Here is a 24,213-nt window from a genome sequence, read left to right as displayed (position 1 = left end):
GAGATGTCTTTCACTGTCGCTTTGTACAGTGCACAAGATAGTGTTAAAATGAGTAAGCTTAAAGTTATCTTCTGCTTATACTATGTTTATGTTCAGAAAATATATGTACTGATTCCAGATGTGAATGCCGTTCCTTCAGTAAAGGATCTAGATAAAATTGCACAGGCAATAGGACTTAATTGGGAGTTACTTGGACCTCACCTTGGAATTCCTAAAGCGACGATTGACCACATAAAGATGGACAATAAAACTTCGCAAACACGAATACATCAAATGTTATACAGATGGAAAAATCAAAATCCGAATGGCACCAAACAAAACCTTTTTACAGCCTTTGGAAGTCAGCCGTCCACAAACATTGACTGGAAAACACTTGGTATACTTTTCACTGTCATTACGATTTTCATAATAATATGTTCTTAAGGCAGTAGAGGCGTAATAGAGTACCTCCTTTTTGAAGAGTATTCAATTCCTACCATAAAGTTACTTTTACTGCAATTTTCGGGGGTGGGTGGGGGGCTAGGTTCAATCCCTACTGGGACCAAATTTTTTCCCTTATTTTCCTTTTTTTTTTACTAGTAAATTTTTACTTCTTTCAAGGTTTATAATTGATTTTTTGTACAAAAATGGGGAAAAAAATGATAAGTGATTTCTTGCAGTTCAAAGTGAATTTACTACTTAAACAGAAGGGGTAGAGTTACACATCTTTAAAAATATTGAGTATCATGTGGTTAAAGTTCTCTCTTTTACTTTCACTCTTCAGATTACATATCGTGGAAGAAATTTAGGTAGGTTTTACTTCTGCCCCAAGGTTATTTTTGAATGAAGTAAGCACAAATTCAAAACAGAAACACAGGAGTTGACCTTACTTTTTCAATGTTGAATTTAGAATTCCGTATCATTAAATCCGTTTACTTGAGAAACCCTAAGTAAAATGATATTGACATTTTTATTTTGTGTTTTATAATTGTTTTCTAAAAGTTTGATGTTTCTTTTATTAAGATTTATGGTTAAAATGAGTTTTCTGCAGACATTCTGTTTAGTGGCCATCACTTTGAAATTTGTCTCTACTTGAGCTTGAGGAGATACCATAAGTTTATACAAAATTTATAAAAAACGGCACGGTAAAAGTTGTTTAAAAATTGCAAAACAGTGCGAAACACTGTCACCTTTAGGAATATACTAAGCAAATGCCATTTTGTAAACATTGCTATTAGGCCTCTACTACCTTAACAGTACACTAATGTACTTTTTATCCCCCTCTGATGAAATTGGGAGGGGGTATTGAAATGGCGTTGTCCGTCTGTGCTTCCTTCCGTCCGCAGCCATTTCTCAACAACTAGCAGGTAGCATTTCATGAAACTTGAAATATACATGAACCAACATACTGCGATGATGCCTGCCAAGTTATTTTTTTTTTATTGGTCAACTTCCCTTTAAGTTATTGCCCTTGATTTAATGAAATATGCCCAAAAAATGTCCGTCCGCAGCCATTTCTCAGTAACTAGCAGGTAGAATTTCATAAAATTTGAAATATACACGAACCAGCATACTACGATGATGCCCGTCATGTTTTTTAGCTCACCTGTCACAAAGTGACAAGGTGAGCTTTTGTGATCGCGCGGCGTCCGTCATCCGTGCGTCCGTCCGTCCGTCCGTAAACTTTTGCTTGTGACCACTCTAGAGGTCAAATTTTTCATGGGATCTTATGAAAGTTGGTCAGAATGTTCACCTTGATGATATCTAGGTCAAGTTCGAAACTGGGTCACGTGCCGTCAAAAACTAGGTCAGTAGGTCTAAAAATAGAAAAACCTTGTGACCTCTCTAGAGGCCATATATTTCAAAGATCTTCATAAAAATTGGTCAGAAAGTTCACCTTGATGATATCTAGGTCAAGTTCGAAACTGGGTCACGTGCCATCTAAAACTAGGTCAGTTGGTCAAGTAATAGAAAAACCTTGTGACCTCTCTAGAGGCCATATTTTTCATGGGATCTGTATGAAAGTTGGTCTGAATGTTCATCTTGATGATATCTAGGTCAAGTTCGAAAGTGGGTCACGTGCCATCAAAAAGTAGGTCAAATAATGAAAAAACGTTGTGACCTCTCTAGAGGCCATATTTTTCATGGGATCTGTATGAAAGTTGGTCTGAATGTTCACCTTGATGATACATAGGTCAGGTTTGAAACTGTGTCAACTGCGATGAAAAACTAGGTCAGTAGGTCTTGAAATAGAAAAACCTTGTGACCTCTCTAGAGGCCATACCCTTGAATGGATCTTCATGAAAATTGGTCATAATGTTCAACTTGATGATATCTAGGTCAAATTTGAAACTGGGTCACGTGCCATAAAAAACTAGGTCAGTAGGTCAAATAATAAAAAACCTTGTGACCTCTCTGGAGGCCATACTTTTCATGGGATCTGTATGAAAATTGGTCTGAATGTTCATCTTGATGATATCTAGGTCAAGTTTGAAACTGGGTCAACTGCGTTCAAAAACTAGGTCAGTAGGTCTTAAATTAGAAAAATCTTTTGACCTCCCTAGAGGCCGTATTTTTCAATGGATCTTCATGAAAATTAATCTGAATGTTCACCTTGATGATATCTAGGTCATTTTAGAAACTGGGTCACGTGCGGTCAAAAACTAGGCCAGTAGGTATAAAAATAGAAAAACCTTGTGACCTCTCTAGAGGCCATATTTTTTCGTGAGATCTTCATGAAAATTAGTGAGAATATTCACCTTGATGATATCTAGTTAAAGTTCAAAACAGGGTCACGTACCTTCGAAAACTAGGTCAATAATAGAAAAAACGACGTCATACTCAAAACTGGGTCATGTGGGAAGAGGTGAGCGATTCAGGACCATCATGGTCCTCTTGTCTTAGTTTATTTTTTGGCTGGCTTCACGCCTATTTTTAGCTCACCTGTCACAAAGTGACAAGGTGAGCTTTTGTGATCGTGCGGTGTCTGTGCGTCCGTCCGTGCGTGCGTCCGTCCGTAAACTTTTGCTTGTGACCACTCTAGAGGTCTCATTTTTCATGGGATCTTTATGAAAATTGGTCAGAATGTTCATCTTGATGATATCTAGGTCAGGTTCGAAACTGGGTCACGTGCCTTCAAAAACTAGGTCAGTAGGTCTAAAAAAAGAAAAACCTTGTGACCTCTCTAGAGGCCATATATTTCACAAGATCTTCATGAAAATTGCTCAGAATGTTCACCTTGATGATATCTAGGTCTAGTTCGAAACTGGGTCACGTGCCCTCAAAAACTAGGTCAGTAGGTCTAAAATAGAAAAACCTTGTGACCTCTCTAGAGGCCATATATATTACATGATATCTTCATGAAAATTGGTCAGAACGTTCACCTTGATGATATCTAGGTCAGGTTCGAAACTTGGTCACGTGCCATCAAAAACTAGGTCAGTAGGTCAAATAATAGAAAAACCTTGTGACCTCTCTAGAGGCCATATTTTTCATGGGATCTGTATGAAAATTGGTCTGAATGTTCATCTTAATGATATCTAGGTCAAGTTCGAAACTGGGTCACGTGGGGTCAAAAACTAGGTCAGTATGTCTAAAAATAGAAAAACCTTGTAGGTCTCTAGAGGCCATATTTTTCATGGGATCTGTATGAAAGTTGGTCTGAATGTTCATCTTGATGATATCTAGGTCAAGTTCGAAAGTAGGTCACGTGCCTTCAAAAACTAGATCAGTATGTCAAATAATAGAAAAACCTTGTGACCTCTCTAAAGGCCATATTTTTGATGGGATCTGCATGAAAATTGGTCTGAATGTTCATCTTGATGATAACTAGATCAAGTTTGAAACAGGGTCATGTGCGGTCAAAAACTAGGTCAGTAGGTCTAAAAATAGAAAAAACCTTGTGACCTCTTTAGAGGCCATACTTGTGAATAGATCTCCATAAAAATTGGTCAGAATGTTCACCTTGATGATATCTAGGTCAGATTTGAAACTGGGTCACGTGCCATAAAAAACTAGGTCAGTAGGTCAAATAAAATAAAAAAGTTAAAACCTTGTTAAAACCTTGTGACCTCTCTAGAGGCCATACTTTTCGTGGGATCTGTATGAAAGTTGGTCTGAATGTTCATCTTGGTGATATCTAGGTCAAACTTGAAACTGGGTCAACTGCGATCAAAAACTAGGTCAGTGGGTCTAAAATTATTAAAATCTTTTGACCTCTCTAGAGGCCATAGTTTTCAATGGATCTTCATGAAAATTGAACTGAATGTTCACCTTGATGATATCTAGGTCAGTTTCGAAACTGGGTCACGTACGGTCAAAAACTAGGCCAGTAGGTATCAAAATAGAAAAACCTTGTGACCTCTCTAGAGGCCATATTTTTCATGAGATCTTCATGAAAATTAGTGAGAATGTTCACCTTGATGATATCTATTTAAAATTCAAAACAGGGTCACGTACCTTCGAAAACTAGGTCAGTAGGTCAGATAATAGAAAAACCTTGTGACCTCTCTAGAGACCACATTTTTCAATGGATCTTCATGAAAATTGGTCAGAATTTTTATCTTGTTAATATCTAGGTCAAGTTCAAAACTGGGTCACATGAGCTTAAAAACTAAGTCACTATGTCAAATAATAGAAAAAAACGACGTCATACTCAAAACTGGGTCATGTGGGAAGAGGTGAGCGATTCAGGACCATCATGGTCCTCTTGTTAAAGTTACAGACCCTGAAATAGTAAAAACGGACCTTTTCACCTAATTATGTACCTAGCTAAAAAGTATTTGATGTAAATTCATGAAACCTTACTTGGGTCTTCATCATGATGTGTCCTTGCACACTTTGCATTCTTCTTGAGAATCTTAACGCTTATTACAGAGTCATGGCCCTTGAAATAGCCAAAATAGTGGATTTATGTTTGTGATGCTCAGAGCTCAAAAAGTATATGGCCTAGCATAATGAATCCTTCTCATAAAATGTTTGTTGAGGCTATACCCCATTAAGAATGCAGACATTTGAATTATTGCCCCTTATTTGTGACAAATGTAAAAGTGGGGGCACACCCTGTGTCCTAGAGACACATTCTAGTTTTTTCATTTTTAATTTTCCATCAATATTTATAATCAACATCTGAAGTTTTGTACCCTCATCCTGTCATCCACGCTGTCACCCCCCCCCACCAGGAAAACATTCATTTTCTGTTAAAATGATTTTGACTAATGTAATTATTTGCTTCTTAGTAACATCCTTAACTTTTTGCCATTAATATTTAATATTTTTTGCCATTCCAATGCCCTCCTTATCGATAAAAATTGCAACGTATTTGATTGTATTTCAGACCTTAAAAACACAAATCATGTATTCATCTGCATTTGTGAGTTATACTTGCTGTGACGTTATATAGCAAGTAACTGAATATTTATAATTAAAATTATCAATTTCAGGGCTATCTTTCCCTGATGCTCTAAAATACAAGCCAAGAGAAGAAAGTAAGTACATATTGTCAAGAATGACATCATTGCAAAGTTGTAAAGGACTCCTTTGATTAACTTCTACTTAAAATATTAAAAAGAGTCTGTCTTTATCACAAGACATAAGAAAATCCATTGAATTACACAGGGGTAATGTAATGTTATTCTGGGCAACGACAGTGCGGTAATTATTTTGTTGCATTTTTTTAAATTGAAAATAATCTAAACATTAAAATCTGAGTTCTTTACACTGAAATTATTATAGCAAAGTTTTAAAGGGTATATTGATTGATTCAATAGTACTAAGAAAAATAATTTAGTGTATTTATCAAAAGAAAAGCGGAGATACTGAAAGAAATACTTAACTGTGCTATCTTGTGATTTGGGGATAGGGGTAGGCATTCCACATTAAAGCGCAACGATGCAAACAATAAGCGACGTCCATTTAACATTGCATTTTACGTCAAAAGATCGGGAGGACATTTTGTCTTAAACAGAATATTGTGAAAAACTGGAGACGTAATGTTCCTTTTTTATTTGACATTTCTTTTGCAAATTAATCACTTATGCTGAAAATCAGACGTTAAATAGGCCTGTAGGTTTTTAAAGATGTCATTTTTATGCCCCCGAAGGGAGGCATATAGTTTTTGAATCGTCTGTCAGTCTGTCGGTCTGTCAGTCTGTCCGCAATTTTCGTGTCCGGTCCATATCTTTGTCATCGATGGATGGATTTTCAAATAACTTGGCATGAATGTGTACCACAGTAAGACGACGTGTCGCGTGCAAGACCAGGTCCGTAGCTCAAAGGTCAAGGTCACACTTAGACATTAAAGGTCATTTTTCATGATAGTGCATTCGTGTCCGGTCCATATCTTTGTCATCCATGGATGGATTTTCAAATAACTTGGCATGAATGTGTACCACAGTAAGATGACGTGTCGCGCGCAAGACCCAGGTCCGTAGCTCAAAGGTCAAGGTCACACTTAGACGTTAAAGGTCATATTTCATGATAGTGCATTGATGGGCGTGTCCGGTCCATATCTTTGTCATTCATGCATGGATTTTAAAATTATTGGGCATGAATGTGTACCACAGTAAGACGACCTGTCGCGCGCAAGACCCAGGTCCGTAGGTCAAAGGTCCTAAACTCTAACATCGGCCATAACTATTCATTCAAAGTGCCATCGGGGGCATGTGTCATCCTATGGAGACAGCTCTTGTTCAAGATGCATTTAATCATAACGATGTTTGTCATTTTCTTTCAGAAACATGCTAATTTCAGTAATATTTAGACAATGGCAGTGCTAAGATGCAATAAAACACATTTACCAGGTTCTAAAACCGACCAAAAATGGAGCCACCTGGTCGAACAATTTTGGTTTTCGGGGAGTTTGGCAAAATACCATGAGTTGCCTCTTATGAAAACAAAATTGTTTACGACTTTTGCCATTTTGGTAAAGGGAAGCTAATCTCCGCGCTTATGGTTTACACTAAAATCTAAGATTGCCGTTATGTTCCGTAAAAGATCGATAGGTTTATATTTTTTTCAAAATAAATTAATTTCTTATAAATGTAAAAGTATTTTGATGAAAGAAATATAAAAAAGTCACAAATATTATGACACTAATTAAAGATCGAGTATTATCTTTAACCGAAATCAAACTGTGAACAACAAAACTGACACAAGGTGACATGCTTTTTCCCGGTAATTTCTGGCCATTTGATCGTAACAAAAAGAGGATCACACCTTCGCTTATCAGTTTGAATTGAGAAGCTCATGTCATTTTGTTGTTTATGTTGAAGTCGTGAGAAACTTAGCAATCACATGTTTCTCAAAAAAAGATATCTTCGGCGATTCTCGGCAAAATCTTAGTTTTTGGAAGAAACAGGGCCGTTGATATGGGTCAAATTCGGTGTCGGAAGGCAACCCCGGTGGCTACTGACCACGGACGGAAGAGGAAAATATGTTTGGGGCACTCTGTTAAATGTCAAGGTCACAGGGTCTTGAACATGGAAAACCATTTCCGATTAATAACTTTAGTACTACTTGACCCAGAATGTTGAAACTTTTTAGGATGATTGAACAAGCAGAGTAGGTGACCCCTATCCATTTGGGATCATAAGATGAAAGTCACAGGGGACCGAACATGGAAAACAATTTTTAATTTCCGGTCAATAACTTGAGAACCATTTGACCTAGAACCTTCAAACTTCATAGAGTGGTAGGACTTATAGAATGGATGGCTCTTTTTATTTTTGGGATCACTCCATGAAAGGTCAAGGTCACAGGGGGCTGAACATCGAAAACGCTTTTCAATCAATAACTAGAGAACAACTTGACCTAGAATGTTGAAACTTTAATAGGATAATTGGACTGCAAGGTGGATGACCCCTACTGATTTTGGGGCCACTTGATCATAGGTCAAGGTCACAGGGGCTGAACATAGAAAACGGTTTCCAATTCGTGACTTGAGTACCATTAGGCCCAGAAAGTTGAAACCTAGTAGTCATGCCAAGTAGATGATGTAGCCAACCATCAGTGTCTCTTTGACTTCCGCTCCTGTCCCCAGTTGATTTATTGCTTATACGACGAGACAAGCGCTTTTCTACAAATTTAAAGCATCTTCTAGTTAGATGCTAGGGTGGTCTCTTTTCCTTATGGTGTCCTCGTGTAGGTGCCGGAATATCTTTCTTGGTGCCAAAAGTATCCAGTGTTTATGATATTACTGTGTAGAATATTACTTATATAATTAAACATTTAGTATAAGATACAAATGTATGGGAAGACACTAAAGTTAAGGCGCTGTCTGTCCTTGTTACTTAACATATACTGCAGCCACACAGGGCGCGAAATCATCCTCTACTAGTACAGAAAACAGCGATCTGACCAGAGGGACAGAGTGAGATAAAGCCCCCAGAACAGACAGAGATAACTTTCAGATACAGACGTGTCCGGCTAATATAGCCTATCTCTTTTCGAATAGACAGTCTGGTTCTTTAACGTGCCCGGTGTATAGCACCGATACACGCGAAGCCGTCTTTCATGGGAAGAATCAGTACAGGCCTGTTTAGTTAGTTGGGAGACACTCAAGAGCATCTCAGATGATTTCCAGTGCCTGAACCGGGATTCGAACCCCGGACCTCTAGATTGACAGTCAAGTGTGTTACCACTAGACCACCGGCCCACCTGTAATATACATGTAGACATAATTATGAACAATAAATTTAGTAAAAAAAAATGTAAATGCCCTTGAAATGTCAAAGCAATTAGTGGAAAGAGGCAGTTAAAGTATGAACATCTCCAGGATTTAGATGTATTGACGCTAGTATATATTTGGATAATTGAAAAAATTAGTTTAATCATTTTTTATTGTATATATGTATACATATTTAATACACACATATACATCAAGCATACATAAATACATCAATGTAAATATACAAAAAGGTTGTGCCAGAAGTTAGAACAACATTATCAGAGGCCCTCCCCTGACAAAGCAGACTATATGTTATTTAGAAATACTGTCGTTATGTGATATATGTGAACAATCAGATCAGGAATTGAAAAAAAGAAAAGAAAATATAGTACGGTACTGCAAAAAAACAACAACAAAAAAACAAAACATTTATATATTACAGAAAAGCGAAAAAATACAATTGCCGCAGATCCAATATAGATGCCACCTTCCCAGTCCAATGCATTTCATGTATGTAATATTTTAGCAGTGGTCCATTCTATCTTGGTGTACATCATTAAAATACAGAAAACTAAACAGTAAAATAGTAAATAGTTATCAAAATATCTTAGTTTCCTTTATGAAATGATGTACTTGGTGTAATAAGAGCCTATTTCGAGCATCGTTCAGGATATCAATACCAAGTAGCAATTTATTCGCGCTAAGAGGGTGGAACTGACGTGTATTTATAAAAAGATTTCTCCTTTGATTGTTGTATTTTGGACATTTAAATAGAAAGTGTTCGGCATCTTCTACTAAAACACCACAATTACATGCATGATTTGCGATAAGGTGATTGTTATACAAATCTGAATTAAGGTTGCTACAATTGTTTCTAATGCGTGCTTGATGTACGGATGGTGAGCGATCGCCACTTGTAAAATATGATGGAACAATTGGCGGTTTGCATAAATCCTTGAGTTTTCTTTTGAAACTTGCTAGTGAGTCTGATTCTCTAATATCTAAAGGTAATTCATTCCAAAGTTGTATTGCTGAAGGGATGACGGACTAAGAATAAATTTCTGTTCTTCTCGCCATTGATACATAATTAACATTATTTCTCAATCAGTATTGATTTTCATATGCATTTACGATTAAAGGTGTGGGGGGTGGGATAGCTGTGATAAGTACAATGGCAATGAATTATGTTTTTCTTTGTATACTCATATTAATTTCTGAATCTTTCTAAGTAGCAATTTATTCGCGCTAAGAGGGTGGAACTGACGTGTATTTATAAAAAGATTTCTCCTTTGATTGTTGTATTTTGGACATTTAAATAGAAAGTGTTCGGCATCTTCTACTAAAACACCACAATTACATGCATGATTTGCGATAAGGTGATTGTTATACAAATCTGAATTAAGGTTGCTACAATTGTTTCTAATGCGTGCTTGATGTACGGATGGTGAGCGATCGCCACTTGTAAAATATGATGGAACAATTGGCGGTTTGCATAAATCCTTGAGTTTTCTTTTGAAACTTGCTAGTGAGTCTGATTCTCTAATATCTAAAGGTAATTCATTCCAAAGTTGTATTGCTGAAGGGATGACGGACTAAGAATAAATTTCTGTTCTTCTCGCCATTGATACATAATTAACATTATTTCTCAATCAGTATTGATTTTCATATGCATTTACGATTAAAGGTGTGGGGGTGGGATAGCTGTGATAAGTACAATGGCAATGAATTATGTTTTTCTTTGTATACTCATATTAATTTCTGAATCTTTCTTCTGTCCGCAAGAGATACCCATCCGATTTCTTTTAATAGTTTTTGAATAGATACTGATCTTGTTAAAACCCGTTACAACTCTTGCAGCTTCATATTGTATGTTTTATGTCCCCGAAGGGAGGCATATCAGTTTTCAACTGTCCATCCGTTAGTTAGAAGTTCGTTCGTTCGTTCGTCACAACGTTAACTTTTTGCATGAAGGCACTTTACTCGTGAACCACTGCACCCAGAACCTTCAAATTTCACATGCTGATAGTACTTATTGAGTACACCACTCCTACTGACTTTGGGGTCACCAGGTCAAAGGGGCCAACATTAACTCTTTTGCATTAAGGCACTTTACTCGCGAACCACTGCATCCATGACCTTCAAACTTCACAGGCTGATAGTACTTACTGAGTACACCAGTCCTACTGACTTTGGGGTCACCAGGTCAAAGGTCAAGGTCACAGGGGCCAACATTAACTTTTTGCATGAAGGCACTTTACTCGCGAACCATTTCACTCAGGACCTTCAAACTTCACATGCTGATAGTACTTTATGAGTACACCAACCGTACTGACTTTGGGATCACCAGGTCAAAGGTCAAGGTCACAGGGGCCAACGTTAACTTTCTGCATGAAGGCACTTTACATGCGGACCACTTCACCCAGGACCTTTGTCACCATTAGTGACAGCTCTTGTTCTAATATTTCTTTCTCATAATTAGCACAATTATCCCATAGCAAAGAGGCATATTCCAGACGTGGACGTAAATAAGATATATATATTTGATTGAGGGGTTTTCGTTGAATTTGAAATTTCAACATTTTCATTGACCCTAAAATTTTCGAGGCAGATAAGACTATATTGGCGATATGTTCATGCCATGACCACACTGGCCATAGCTTTCGCAGAAGCGGTGGTTCCAACGCAGCGGCGGTGGAGGATTCGTCGCAGAAGCGGTTGAGAAATATGGCCGACTGACTACATTTATGCTGTCATCGGTACGTTTTCTAACGACCCACATGTGTACTGTTCAAACCAGAAACACTCGTTTTTGTAGAATTCCCGTTAAAAATGGTAACATCTTGTACAAAACAACCCCTGAGCACGTTTGTAGCAAATCGTAAGTATGGCCCTGTCAAGCAAAAACTATTTCTTCGTAATAGGTGAATTTTCATTACACGCATATGAAAAAAACCGACCAAAAATGATTCCAATGCAGTGTGCGGTGGGTACAATTGCAACGCATTACGGTGGATCTTGTTTCTTTAATGTTCGTTATGGACTTTTAACTTAAGTAAACATCATTTTCCTGGGATTTTGATTGGGGTAGATCCATGAAATCACTTTGACATCAGATAGCAACAGAAACTTAATGTTTAGTAATAATATACTATTGATTTGAACTTCCGTTCTGTTGAATGCACACACGAAAAGCTTTATATTAAACCATAATCATTTTACTAAATCAACTGCCAAATAATAACGCCATGTTCTTTCGTACTAAATACACCCCCAATTATGATTATTGATATAAAAGTATGAAGGTTTTCTTCATTTCCCTTTTCCCTTATTTTATTCAAAATATCAACTGACAATATCGATTGTTTGATTAAATGCTCACTTTGCGACTTTTACATCATAGAACATACCAACTTATCTAATATAAAAACTGACAGGGTTTCTGCTGTCTCTTTGTTTGTTTTGGCCACATAATATCGAAGTCAGGTTCGCATTGGGGTAGGGGCGGGGGAGTATTCTCCAACACACTGCAAATGCTGCAACTATTTGTCAATGTTATAGGTTTTTAATCATGTTTTAGCATCTGCGTGCTGTGGATTTCATTTTGGGGAGGCTGCGTTTTTGGTACGTGGCATGCCCTGTTTGATATTTGTCTTTATTTTTTTAGCATTTTAAGTATGTTCCCAGCTGTAATTTTTTTTCATAATAAGAGTAACTGAAATGAGTTGATTCCTTGTCGTCCTCTTGGCACTAGAACAAGGAGTTAAAGGTCTCTTGATATGTTTGATTGGCGCTGTGACAGTTTTCAGAGGAAAATGAATTTTTGTCTTTCATTTTTTGTAACATTTCTTTCTGCTTGTCTGTTGTTAGTGATTTGTACTCTGTTTCTCCGTTTATCTTTCAGTGTTAAACTTAGCCTTAGAATCATCAAGATAAACATCACTGAAGATAAGGCCATGAATGTGGCGGATGGCGTTAGCATGTTTTTAGCCCACCATCATCAGATGGTGGGCTATTCAAATCACTCTGCGTCCGTGGTCCGTCGTCCTTCCGTCCGTCCGTCCGTCCGTCCTTCCGTCCGTTAACAATTTCTCGTTATCGCATCTCCTCAGAAACTACCTGGGGGATTTTGACCAAACTTTGTCAGAATGATGTATTGGTACCCTAGTTGTGTCCCCCTGAAAATCAGACTGGTTCAATAATTTTTTAGTAAGTTATGGCCCTTTGTTTATTTCTATAATTTACATAGATTTATATAGGGAAAAACTTTGAAAATCTTCTTGTCCAAAACCACAGAGCCTAGGGCTTTGATATTTGGTATGAAGCATCATCTAGTGGTCCTCTACCAAGATGATTCAAAATATTTCCTTGGGGTCTAATATGGCCCCGCCCCGGGGGTCACATGGTTTATATAGACTTATATAGGGAAAAACTTTGAAAAACCTCTTGTTCAAAACCACAGGGCCTAGGGCTTTGATATTTTGTATATGACATCATCTAGTGGTCTTCTACTAAGATTGTTCAAATTATCCCCCTAGGGTCAAATATGGCTCCGCCCCGGGGGTCACATGGTTTACATAGACTTACATAGGGAAAAACGTTGAAAATCTTCTTGTCCAAACCACAAAGCCTAGGGCTTTGGCATTTGTAATGTAGCATCATCTAGTGGTTCTCTACCAAGTTTGTTCAGATTATCCCCCAAGGGTCAAATATGGCCCCGCCCTGGGGGGTCTCATGGTTCATATAGACTTATATAGGGAAAAGATTTTAAAATCTTCTTGTCAATAACCTACAACATTCAAATTTGGACCACATGTATGGTTTTGAGTGGCAAGATGAACCTTGACATGAGTTGACCTTGATTTTGACCTGGTGACCTACTTTCACATTTCTGTAGCTACAGCCTTTAAATTTGGACCACTTGCATAGTTTTGTGCACTGAAAAAAACTTTCACCTTGACTTTGACCTAGTGACCTACTTTCACATTTTTGAAGGTACAGGCTTCAAATTTGGACCACATGCATAGTTTTGTGTTCTGAATTGGAATTTGACCTTGATTTTGACCTAGTGACCTACTTTCACATTTCTCAAGCTACAGCCTTCAGATTTGAACCACATGCATAGTTTTGTGTACCGAAACAAACTTTGACCTTTACATTGACCTAGTGACCTACTTTCACATTTTTGAAGGTACAGGCTTCAAATTTGGAACACATGCATAGTTCTGTGTTCCGAAATAAAATTTGACCTTGATTTTGACCTAGTGACCTACTTCCACATTTTTGAAGGTACAGGGTTTAAATTTGGACCACATGCATAAATTTGTGTTCTGAAGTGTAACTTGACCTTGATTTTGACCTAGTGACCTACTTTCACATTTCGTCCTTGAAATTGATCTAGTGACCTACTTTCACATTTCTCAAGCTACAGCTTTCGAATTTGGACCACATGCAAAGTGTTGTGTACGGAAATGAAATTTGACCTTGAGTTAGTCAGTAAGTCCTGAAATTTGGAACACTCAAAAATGGCACATTGGTGGGCGCCAAGATCACTCTGTGATCTCTTGTTCTTTTGATTTGACCTGGTGACTAGTTTTTGACCCCACATGACAAAGTTTCGAACTTGACCTAGATATTATTAAGATAAAAATTCTATGTACTGTGTGTCTAATCACGTGATCGCGCTACCTCATTTTGAGCTCGAAAGTGAAAGTAGAAAGGTAAACAAAAATTGAAAATCAGGGCGTAAATTTTTTAAACTATATATTGTGTTTATATCGTGCATATGATGCGAAACCTATTTGAAAGTGCTATCCCCGCGATTTCCCCACCAAAGCTTTTCGTTTTAATGCTATTTCTGTTCAATTGACTTGCACATTGAGCGCATACTGTCCAAAGTGGTTGAACAGGAACAGCGTTAGAACGAGAAGGTTTTGGAGGGACAATTGTAGTACCGGGGCTAGCACTTTCAAATAGGTTTCGAACGATGTACATGATATCAACACAATATATAGAATAATAAACTTACGCCCTGATTTATAATTTTTATTTACGTTTCCACTTTCACTTTCTGACTCAAATTTAAATGACGTAGCGCGATCATGTGTTTGGGCACACATATACAAGTTTGTATCAAATCCAAGCATAAATGAAACCTTATATGGCTGAGAGGGCCTCATCAGATGGTGGGCTATTAAAATCACTCTGCGTCCGTGGTCCGTCCGTCCGTCATTCCGTCCGTCCGTCCGTCCGTTAACAATTTCTCGTTATCGCATCTCCTCAGAAACTACTGGGGGGATTTTGACCAAACTTTGTCAGAATGATGTATTGGTACCCTAGTTGTGTCCCCCTGAAAATCAGACTGGTTCAACAATTTATGAGTGAGTTATGGCCCTTTGTTTATTTCTATAATTTATATAGATTTATATAGGGAAGAACTTTGAAAACCTTCTTGTCCAAAACCACAGAGCCTAGGGCTTTGATATTTGGTATGAAGCATCATCTAGTGGTCCTCTGCCAAGATAATTCAAATTATTTCTCTGGGGTCAAATATGGCCCCGCCCTGGGGGTCACATGGTTTATATAGACTTATATAGGGAAAAACTTTGAATAACCTCTTGTCCAAAACCACAGGGCCTAGGGCTTTGATATTTTGTATGTGACATCATCTAGTGGTCTTCAACTATGATTGTTCAAATTATACCCCTAGGGTCAAATATGGCCCCGCCCTGGGGGTCATATGGTTTACATAGACTTATATAGGGAAAAACTTTGAAAATCTTCTTGTCCAAACCACAAAGCCTAGGGCTTTGATACTTGTAATGTAGCATCATCTAGTGGTTCTCTACCAAGTTTGTTCAAATTATCCTCCTAGGGTTAAATATGGCCCCGCCCCGGGGGTCACATGGTTCATATAGACTTATATAGGGAAAAGCTTTTAAAATGTTCTTGTCAGTAACTACAACATTCAAACTTGGACCACATGTATATTTTCGAGTGTCGAGATGAACCTTGACATGAGTTGACCTTGATTTTGACCTAGTGACCTACTTTCACCTTTCTGTAGCTACAGCCTTCAAATTTGGACCACATGCATAATTTTGTGCACTGGAAAAAACTTTGACCTTTATTTTGACCTAGTGACCTACTTTCACATTTTTGAAGGTACAGGCATCAAATTTGGACCATATGCATAGTTTTGTGTTTCAAAATGAAATTTGACATTGATTTTGACCTAGTGACCTACTTTCACATTTCTCAAGCTACAGCCTTCAAATTTGGACTACATGCATAGTTTTGTGTACCGAAAAAAACTTTGACCTTGACATTGACCTAGTGACCTACTTCCACATTTTTGAAGGTACAGGCTTCAAATTTGGACCACATGCATAGTTTTGTATTCTGAAATAAAATTTGACCTTGATTTTGACCTAGTGACCTTCTTTTACATTTCTCAAGCTACAGCCTTCAAATTTGGACCACTTGCATAGTTTTGTGTACTGAAATGACCTTTGACCTTTACATTGACCTAGTGACCTACTTTCACATTTTTAAGGTACAGGCTTCATATTTGGACCACATGCATAGTTTTGTATTCCGAAATAAAATTTGACCTGGATTTTGACCTAGTGACCTACTTTTACATTTCTCAAGCTACAGCCTTCAAATTTGGACCACATGCATAGTTTTGTGTACCGAAACAAACTTTGACCTTTACATTGACCTAGTGACCTACTTCCACATTTTTGAAGTACAGGCTTCAGATTTGGACCACATGCATAGTTTTGTATTCCGAAGTAAAATTTGACCTGGATTTTGACCTAGTGACCTACTTTTACATTTCTCAAGCTACAGCCTTCAAATTTGGACCACTTGCATAGTTTTGTGTACCGAAATGAACTTTGACCTTAAGATTGACCTAGTGACCTACTTTCACATTTCTGTAGCTACAGGCTTCAAATTTAGGACCACATGCATAGTTTTGTGTACCGAAACAAACTTTGACCTTGACATTGACCTAGTGACCTACTTTCACATTTGTGAAGGTACAGGCTTCAAATTTGGACCACATGCATAGATTTGTGTTGTGTACAGAAATGAAATTTGACCTTGAGCTAGTCAATAAGTCTTGAAATTTGGAACACTCAAAAATGGCACATTGGTGGGCGCCAAGATCACTCTGTGATCTCTTGTTGATATGTACAATTGTTATGTCGTAACAGGTCAGATAGCCGGTAAGCTCAGTCGGTAGGGCACTTGCTCTGTTAGCGAGGGATCCCGGGTTCGAACCTTGGACTGACTGCAAATTTTTCTTACTCTTTGTCATTCGAACAAGTCGTCTGATTGCTTCAAATAAAAATAGATCTGCGAAAATAAAAATAGCTATATTGGAAATCCAAAATATACAGAAGACAAATGTTAATTGGTCGTTCTCAGATCATCAAGTATTTTAGTCAGATTGTATCTCTTGAACATATGATGGAATCTAGCTGGTTTTCAATAGGAACCGAGATCTTATTGTGACTTAATTTGTGTGTAAATGTAGTTGAAGTCAAAAGTAAATATATCACTGCTATCATGTTCATAAGGTGAACATTTTGGCTCAAAAGAAATTGTGGACGGACGACGGACAGACAGAAGACTGACGGACGACGGACGAAGGGCAATCAAATAATCTCATATTGTCACTAAGAAAAAAATCTAAACTTTTTCCTCGACACTTTGAGATTCTGTGGTAAACATCTAAAAATAAAAGGATATTGTTGAAGAAGAGGTAAATTAGCCTACTTGTAAAAAGTCTTAACTCCAGTAACAGCTGCTCAATGGCATTTTGTTAAGGTATGCTACATATTAGTAATTGTATTGTACTTTAGTCAACTTAGTTTATCATACGATGCAGAAGTCGCATGTGATCAAATCAGAAAATTGATATTGTCACTTGATATTATGTATTTACTGATGTGCAAATCAATGTCATATTTATTCTAAACTTTCAGTTTCTGTCGCTATCTAATGTCAAAGTGATTTCATGGCCCTACCAAAATTTTGAGAAAATGCTGTTTACTCAAATTTAAAGTCAATAGCGAACATTAAAGAAACAAGATCCACCGTAATGCGTTGCAACTGTACCCACCGCACACTGCGTTTAGATGATTTTTGGTTGATCATTTTGTATGCTTGCAATGAAAAATCGCCGATTATGGAGAAAAAGTTTTTGCTTGACAGTGTCAGACTTACATTTTGATGCAAACGTGCTCAGGGGTCGTTTTGTACAAGATTTTACCATGATTTCTGATAGAAATTCTACAAAAACGGCAGTCCCTCGTCAAACTGTACAGAAGTGTTTACATTAATGACAAAGAATTGCACTGAACAAATGCTTGTGGCTGAAAGAATACACATGTGGGCTCCTGTCTCACTGGTTGTTTTCAGTCAAACGTGAAACACTCGTTAGAAAATGTACCGATGAGAGCGTAAATATAGTCAGTCGGCCATATTTCTCCACCGCTTCTGCGACGAATCCTCCACCGCCGCTGCGTTGGAACCACCGCTTCTGCGAAAGCTATGGCCAGTGTGATGACCCGTCCTGACTAAATGTAACACCGAGATGGTTATGATGATCAACAAATGTTAGATGTACATTATCAAAATATAATTTTGGCGGATTCTATTACAATAGGAAAAAAAACAACATAACTTCTGTTTAGAAGTGTTAAAATTCACTAACCATTGATTGAACCATAACTTAATTTTGTGGAGGTCATGATTAACATGATTAAGAGTTTCTTCCATCGTATCTATGTTACTTGTTGATACGGCTAGAGAACTATCATCTGCAAAAAGTCTAGTAATACTTAAAAGTGAATCAGCTACCGTGTATCATTTACTTAGATAAGAAATAAAAGAGGTCAAAGGACTGAGCCTTGAGGAACACCACCATGTAGACATTGTGACTCTGAAAAAGAAATTCCGACGAAAACTTTTTGAGTTCTATTCATCATATATTTTTCTAACCAGTCTAACAAATTTCCAGTGATTCCATATTGTCGTATTTTGAAAATTAGTCCTTTATGCCAAACTCTATCAAACGCTCTGGATATATCACAAAAAACAATACATGTGGATTCTTTATTGTCTAAAGATTTGCATATTTGATTATAGATGTCAATCAGTTGATAAATTGTAGAATGCCCTGGTAAGAAGCCTGACTGATTTTGGAATATTAGTGTAGATAAACATAATATGTTTAAATATAATACGTTCCATAACTTTTCCAACACAATTAATAAGAGAAATTGGTCTGTAATTCGACGGTTCATCTTTGTTGCCCTTCTTAAAAAGAGGCATAACATGCGCTAATTTCTAACTAGACGGATATATTTTTTTCGGACATTGAACGATTATTAAGTAGACAAAGAGGTTTGCATAATGTTTTAGAAGTTTCTTTTAACATGTTATGACTAATTTCGTCAGGACCGGAAGCTTTGTTAACAACTAAATTTATTAAAATGTCGGCAATTTCTTGTTCCTGTATTACAAAAATTTTCAAGACTTGTTGGTGTTCATAGTGAGAAGATAGGAAGTTCAGTATTTGAATCATCAACATTTGAAATAGACACGAAATAATCGTTAAGAGTTTCTGCTTTATCAATATCTGACAATGAATAGCTATTATTTTGGATTTTCAGAGGTAGTATACTCTCATTATTCGAAGAGTTATCCTTAACAAGCAATTTAACTGTATGTCAGTATTGATTCGGATTCGAAGTATTTAAATCATTTAATGAAAATTCCAGATTATTATAGAAAGCTTCTTTTGCGTGTTTTTTTATGCTATTTAAGCGATTTCTTAGTTGTTTATATAAACGCCAGTCTGAGGTTTTGTTAGAATTCAGTGCTTTATGAAACTGCCTATCTTTTTGTCGCAAAGTTCTTTGAATTTCAGAATTGAACCAGGGTTTGTCTTTTGGTCGAATCAACGCCATATATGTAGGGATGCAAGTTCTAAAAATTTAGTAGTAAAGAAATCACAAGCATTATCTATACTTCCGTTATTTATATCGGACCAATCTGTGTTTTGAATCAAGTCATTTAATTTAATAAAGTCAGCTTTCGTATAGTTCCGTTCCAAACTTTTCTTTTAAACGGTTTGTTAGAGTCAAAATCTATTTTAAGGAATATGTATGTTCCAAAATGGTCACTAACTTCTTTCGGCGTTTCAAATATGCCTGAATCAAAAACATGAATATTATTTGTAAAAGCGATAATGTTCTGGAGAATTTGGATTGGTCCCAATGAGTTGCTAAGATATTGATAATGTTTTTCGTTTAAACTAAACAGAAATGTTTCTAACAGATTAAGAAATATGAGCATGGTATTCCCTATTTTGTTTTCAAAATAAAGAAAATTGCTTCATACTGACAGACATATTTGTGACTGAGGTTTTGAAGCTCTACGGTTTCTGTGAGATAACATATCTATTAGATTTTACAATAAATCATGCATACAAGCTATTGGTACCCTATGGTGACAAACAGCTTACAACTCATTACTGATTTTTTCGTGTACAGTAATGAACAAGATTTCATGATGGTTCAGGTATTTATACAGTTTGCAACTATATTCATCTGGCGGTAAAAAAGATATTGTCCTGTACTTAAGAACATGTTACTGTTAACAGAGCCGATAATCGATATAAACTTCCCAACAGTGCCTTGTTCATTCCAAGGTGATACCCGAATGTTTTTCATTGCTTACTTTGTCTTCGTCGTACAATACAAACTCACATATAATGATACAGAGTTTCGATTCGGGAAAAAGGTGTCCTTGGGACTTTGCTCATCCTTTTGGATTTCTTTTTTATATATGTAAGACATGACCTGTGATTATAGCCACAGCATGTAAAAGAAAGTAAATGCAAGCACATCCTCTTGAAGTAACTGCCATGTTTAAAAATTGTACTGAAAAAGAAAATAAACTAAATTATCTCGGAGTGTGACCGCCATTGGCTTTTGGTAACTGTGTTTAAAGAACGTAGCATTCCCTTTTGAAAATTCATCCTTCTTCCACTTTTCCCCTCCATCACTCCCTTTTTTCTACCTCTACCCCCTCCTTTCCCCACCTTTGTTCTATATTTTGCATACAGTTTAAATGTGTTTGTTGAAGTTTCTAAGCAACCGGTCAATAATATTTTTCCGTTATGGCTACTTTTTGTTGTGGGCCTACTTTGCAAATGTGTGGCTCTATAGCCGTATACTATTTTTGGTTCTCGGTGCTTCTAGAAAAACTACCCTTGCCTTTATCTTTTATATTATTTACATTGTAGAAAATATCAATTTTATTGTCCTAAAATGTATTTTCTGACGTCAAAAGTTCTTCCATAAGTTAAGGTGGAATGCGCCTCATTTGAAGATATTGGGTTTCGTTTCAAAAGTTTGATTAATATAAAATTCAGCATATTCCTCATAGACTGCGTATTTTACTTTTTTGATATTTCTGTAACTTTTTTCTCTGCAAACCTTCAAAAACGACCATTGACGTCCATTTTTGATGAACCACGATTTCACGTCCATCAGACGATTTTTGTAAATCGTTGTGTTCATTCTATAAAAATCGATTTGTTTTCTACTCATCATATTTTCATTTAAAAATGTCTTTAAAATGGTGTATAATTTATGGAGATCATTTTAACATAAAAGTCGATATTTACGTTAAAGTGACGTCAGAGCGACAAATATGACGTTGAGTTTCGAATAAAAATTTTGCTTCAATCTTGTCTCATGTAAAACCCAAACGATAGAATTTTAGAAAAAACTGACATGATGATGAAAATTTTATTTTCTGTCGATTTATGGAATAAAATTATGGGGTCACCTTCATTAATTTTCGCGTAAAATTACATTACGCTACCCCTACCCCCAAATCGCAAGATAGCGCAATTGAGTATTTTTTCCAGTATCTCCTCTTTTCTTCCAAAAATCTACTATTTAATTTGTCTTAATACAATTAAATCAAAATACTCTTTAAAACTCTGCTATCTTCGGCGAAATCATTTCAGTGTAGAACTCTGATTTTAATATTTAGATTATATTTAATTTAAGAAAATGCGACAAAATCGACACCGCTTTATTGCTGCCCTGAATTACATTACTCTACCCCTGTCCCAAATAAAAAAATGTGTAATTTAACGGATTTTCTTATGTCTTGTGATAAAGACAAACACATTTTGAGTTCTTTACAACTGTACAATGATTTCATTCAATGATTTATTTCGCATGTTAATGGTAATACATGAACTGTCCTGTATCGATGCAAAATTAAATAAGAAAACGACAGCTATAATTAAAATCATTTATTTGAATTATCTCAACCTTTTAATTTTAACAATTACTACCTGTAGAGAATTCCATCACAGGCCGCTAGTTCCGTGACGTATTATCTGAGCGTAAAACTGGATACATAAAATGTAATTTTATGCATGTAATAGCATAAATAAATAAATATCCGTGATCATCTTTGAATAAACTTTATTTAACTTTACTACAAATTTTACGTTTGGGAAATATTTCAATTGTTTGGAGAGTAGTCGGACACCCCGATTTCAAATAAAGTGCATCCTCTGTGAATACCCGAGGGGGAAACAGAGTATATTTGAGCCGCACCATAAGAAAACCAACATAGTGCATTTGCGACCAGTATGGATCCAGCCAGCCTGTGCATCCGCGCAGTCTGGTCAGGATCCATGCTGTTCGCTTTCAAAGCCTATTGCAATTAGAGAAACCTGTATCCTGTCTGGATCCATGCTGGTCGCAAATGCACTATGTTGGTTTTCCCATGTTTTACGGAGGCTGTTGCTCTGAAAAGGATAATTTATTTAGTAACTTGGCTAGAGAAACACCGTCCTTTGCTAAGAGGTTTTAGCTCTCCAGATAAGTGTGTAAAGAAGGTTATCCTTGTATTCATAGACACGTAATAGAAACATATTCCATATGTAAATCTTTTTCCTAACAGTAGAAACCTATCAAACACAACAACTATGAGTAAACATTCTGCTAAAACTGTTAAATATTCCACGAAATTAAAAAAAAGTTTGTTTTGGGTTTAGCGCTGTTTTCTATGTTACGGCGGGAAGTTGACCAAACCAGTGTTCCTGGATTCTGTATGCTTAACAAGTAACTTCCAACTTCACCACATAAATCAGAGTTGGAGGACGAATAATTTCGGACACGTGCCTCCTATCAAGTCGTCATGCCCTACCCGGGGATCGAACTCACGATTCATAGATCTGCTCTCCTTCTATTGAGCTCAGCGGGTGGGGTAAAAGAAAGAAAGAAAATAGCGGTTGTGACTGAGACTCTCTGTAATTCAACAGAGGTTTATTGTTGAACATGTGTAATTCTATGTTGCCATTATCTATAATTATGTGTGACTCAAGAATGCGAGATATTAGGATTTGTACGGGCACGTGTATATGTGTAAGGTTTCACTTTTTACTTTAATAAGCGTCTTAGGTGTCAAAATTCAGAATTTAACAATTTTCAACATTCAGGATACGCTAACGCGTATATGTTTTCGGAAATTATAATATTTATGATTTATTTCAAATAGCGCCTGTGGTATAAAATGTCAAAAGAATGAAAAATAAACTCTGACCTTTAAAACCGAATTCTGTCGTCAATATATATGAACATTTGCGTAGAGCAGATAATTTACAGGGCAAGCCCGTGGGAACTAATCTTATGGTCATCTTATGGGATGTGCGTGCGTGCTTGCGTGCGTGCTTAGGGAGTGTTAGGGATAATAAAAAGAAAAACAATATTAAAACAACCTTTACTCCCGTGGCGGGGCGGCTAAGTCAATGGTCATACGTCTGAAACAAAAAACTTTGAAATTTTTTTTCAATAATTATGTTTCAAGTGTGAAAACTCCGAACTATATATACAATTGCATATGCATGAATTTTTCATTTTAGCAGTTTATTACAACGGAAAACTTGTTTATTGGTATTTTGAATAAGAAAAAGATCAAAAAATAATCATTATTATAAAGAAATATATTTAAAGCGATTTTAAAAAATAACAAGATCAGTATTTTACGCAAAAGTTGTCGCATTGGCGTATGTAAAATTTTCTGCATTGAAACCATTTCGCACCGGTCGCCAGTTTTACAGTTGTAAAGACCTCTTTCGAAAAGAAAACCCGCTTTCTCACGTACCAAGATTCGTTTCACGTCTGTAGTGAGCCTCTGGTAAATGAGAGTGTAAAATACTAAGATTTGAAAAAAGATATATTAGAAAAACACGTAAACTAAGCTATGTTGTGATTTGGGGGTAGGGGTAGCGTAATGTAATTTTACGCGAAAATGAATTCGGTGACCCCATAATTTTATTCCATAAATCGACAGAAAATAAAATTTTCATCATCATGTTAGTTTTTTCTAAAATTCTATCGTTTGGGTTTTACATGAGACAAGATTGAAGCAACATTTTTATTCGAAACTCAACGTCATATTTGTCGCTCTGACGTCACTTTAACGTAAATATCGACTTTTACGTTAAAATGATCTCCATAAAT

General features: G+C 36.6%; 1 protein-coding gene across 3 annotated transcripts in view; it reads left to right on the top strand.

Annotated features, from left to right (window-relative positions):
- LOC123540074 (uncharacterized) overlaps positions 1–24,213 on the top strand; it is a 180,335-nt gene that overhangs the window by 84,892 nt on the left and 71,230 nt on the right. For all 3 annotated transcript variants that reach the window (XM_053526120.1, XM_053526119.1, XM_053526121.1), the window contains 2 exons: positions 119–376; positions 5,421–5,465. In XM_053526120.1, the coding sequence (XP_053382095.1) occupies positions 119–376; positions 5,421–5,465 (303 nt within the window). The remainder of the gene's footprint in view (positions 1–118; positions 377–5,420; positions 5,466–24,213) is intronic.

The sequence above is a fragment of the Mercenaria mercenaria genome, chromosome 16 (assembly GCF_021730395.1).
Source record: "Mercenaria mercenaria strain notata chromosome 16, MADL_Memer_1, whole genome shotgun sequence".
Classification (NCBI taxonomy): Eukaryota; Metazoa; Mollusca; class Bivalvia; order Venerida; family Veneridae; genus Mercenaria; species Mercenaria mercenaria.
This window is presented reverse-complemented; position numbering and strand designations above follow the sequence as displayed.